The 1467-nt window shown below is 36.2% G+C and overlaps 1 protein-coding gene across 1 annotated transcript; it reads left to right on the top strand.

The window, feature by feature from the left end:
- Positions 1-266: 266 nt before the first annotated feature.
- On the top strand, positions 267-956 carry gemin7 (gem (nuclear organelle) associated protein 7). Its single transcript, XM_084124813.1, has 2 exons — positions 267-323; positions 425-956. The coding sequence occupies exon 2, from the start codon at positions 431-433 to the stop codon at positions 812-814; it is 384 nt and encodes a 127-aa protein (XP_083980939.1). The 5' UTR covers positions 267-323; positions 425-430; the 3' UTR covers positions 815-956.
- Positions 957-1467: the final 511 nt, after the last annotated feature.

Here is a 1467-nt window from a genome sequence, read left to right as displayed (position 1 = left end):
TCTCCTCTGCAATGTTTTACAATTCTGCAACTTTGTAAAGTTTGCTGGGGTGGAGCGGTATATTCTTATTGTAAGATATTTTATTTTTGTATCAAACTCATTACTCAATAAAATAATTGTTTAAAAAATTATTTAAAAAAACGATGTTGTGCATGCATAAATAATTCATAATAAATACTGCACTATTTCAAACAATAAATAATACGAATTGTCCGTTTTGATTTCATAACGCCTTGTCTAGTGACTTCTTTTTGCCCTGCTTGATGACTTTTATTTTGAATATACAAACCGGATATGCAGATGCAGCGCTCATACTGAGTGAGGTATGTAAACAGCAGTTGCTGCAACGGATGCCACTTTATATCTTTAAAGTAAAGTCACCAATAGCACATGCAAGTTCGTGATGTGTGTGTTATTTAAACAGATCAGTATGAAGACTCCCGTCAGTGTCCTCCGGCTTCCCCGCGGCCCGGACCCTAACAGCCGAGGTTTCGACCCGAACTCCCCGCGCTTCATCGCTCTGTGCCCCACAACACTCTCCTCCTCATCCTCATCCTCATCGGGAGCTGTTGATGAAGAGGAGCAGCGACTGCGCTCAGATCTGCGCGAGAGGTTTCTGCGGACTCTCTTATTGATGACTGACAAACAAGTCGAGTTCAACATGCACGAGAAAGTGCGCGTGCGCGCGAGGTTCGGGGCCTCGGATATAGACGTCCTGAACTTCCAGGTGTCTGGTCTGGAAACTCCTCTCGGTGTCCAGAAAGAAGCTCTCCTGAGATGCCAGGATGTGATTTCATGCTCGTTTGAGCTGTGAGAGTCGAGCTGGGCCACTAGAGGGCGGTGGACGTGCTGAGATTGTGTGATGATCACGAAAGTTTAATGGGTTCAAAGAACCTTCTCGTCGCTTACTCGTTTTTCATGCTGTTGTTTGTAATAAACGTTTGCAATAATCAGAATTGTATTATGATTTTTTTTTAAAACCAAAGATTCCTTAATATTTTTTGTAACACTTTACAATACGGTTCATTAGTTAACTGCCTTAGTAGTAAGAATGAACAATATTTCTTAAGTATTTATTAATATTAGTTCATATTACATTTACTAATACGTTATTAAAATCAAAGGTTGTATTTGTATGTAGTTAATGCAACTAACATGAACAAACAATGAACAGCTGTATTTTTATTAACTAACATTAACAAAGATTAATAAATACTGTAACAAATGTATTGCTCATTGTTAGTTAATACATTACCTAATGTTAACTAATAATAAACCTTATTGTTAAGTGGTATCATATTTTTTTTAGGGCTGTGAAAAGATAATCGCATCCAAAATTAAAGTTTGTTTACATAATAAATGTGTGTGTGCTGTGCATAATTATTTTGTATATATAAATACACACACGCATGTATATATTTAAGTTTTTTTTTTATTTATACATAAAATATTTATATTTATATATAA

The sequence above is a fragment of the Abramis brama genome, assembly GCF_963993115.1.
Source record: "Abramis brama genome assembly, chromosome: 9".
Classification (NCBI taxonomy): Eukaryota; Metazoa; Chordata; class Actinopteri; order Cypriniformes; family Leuciscidae; genus Abramis; species Abramis brama.
This window is presented reverse-complemented; position numbering and strand designations above follow the sequence as displayed.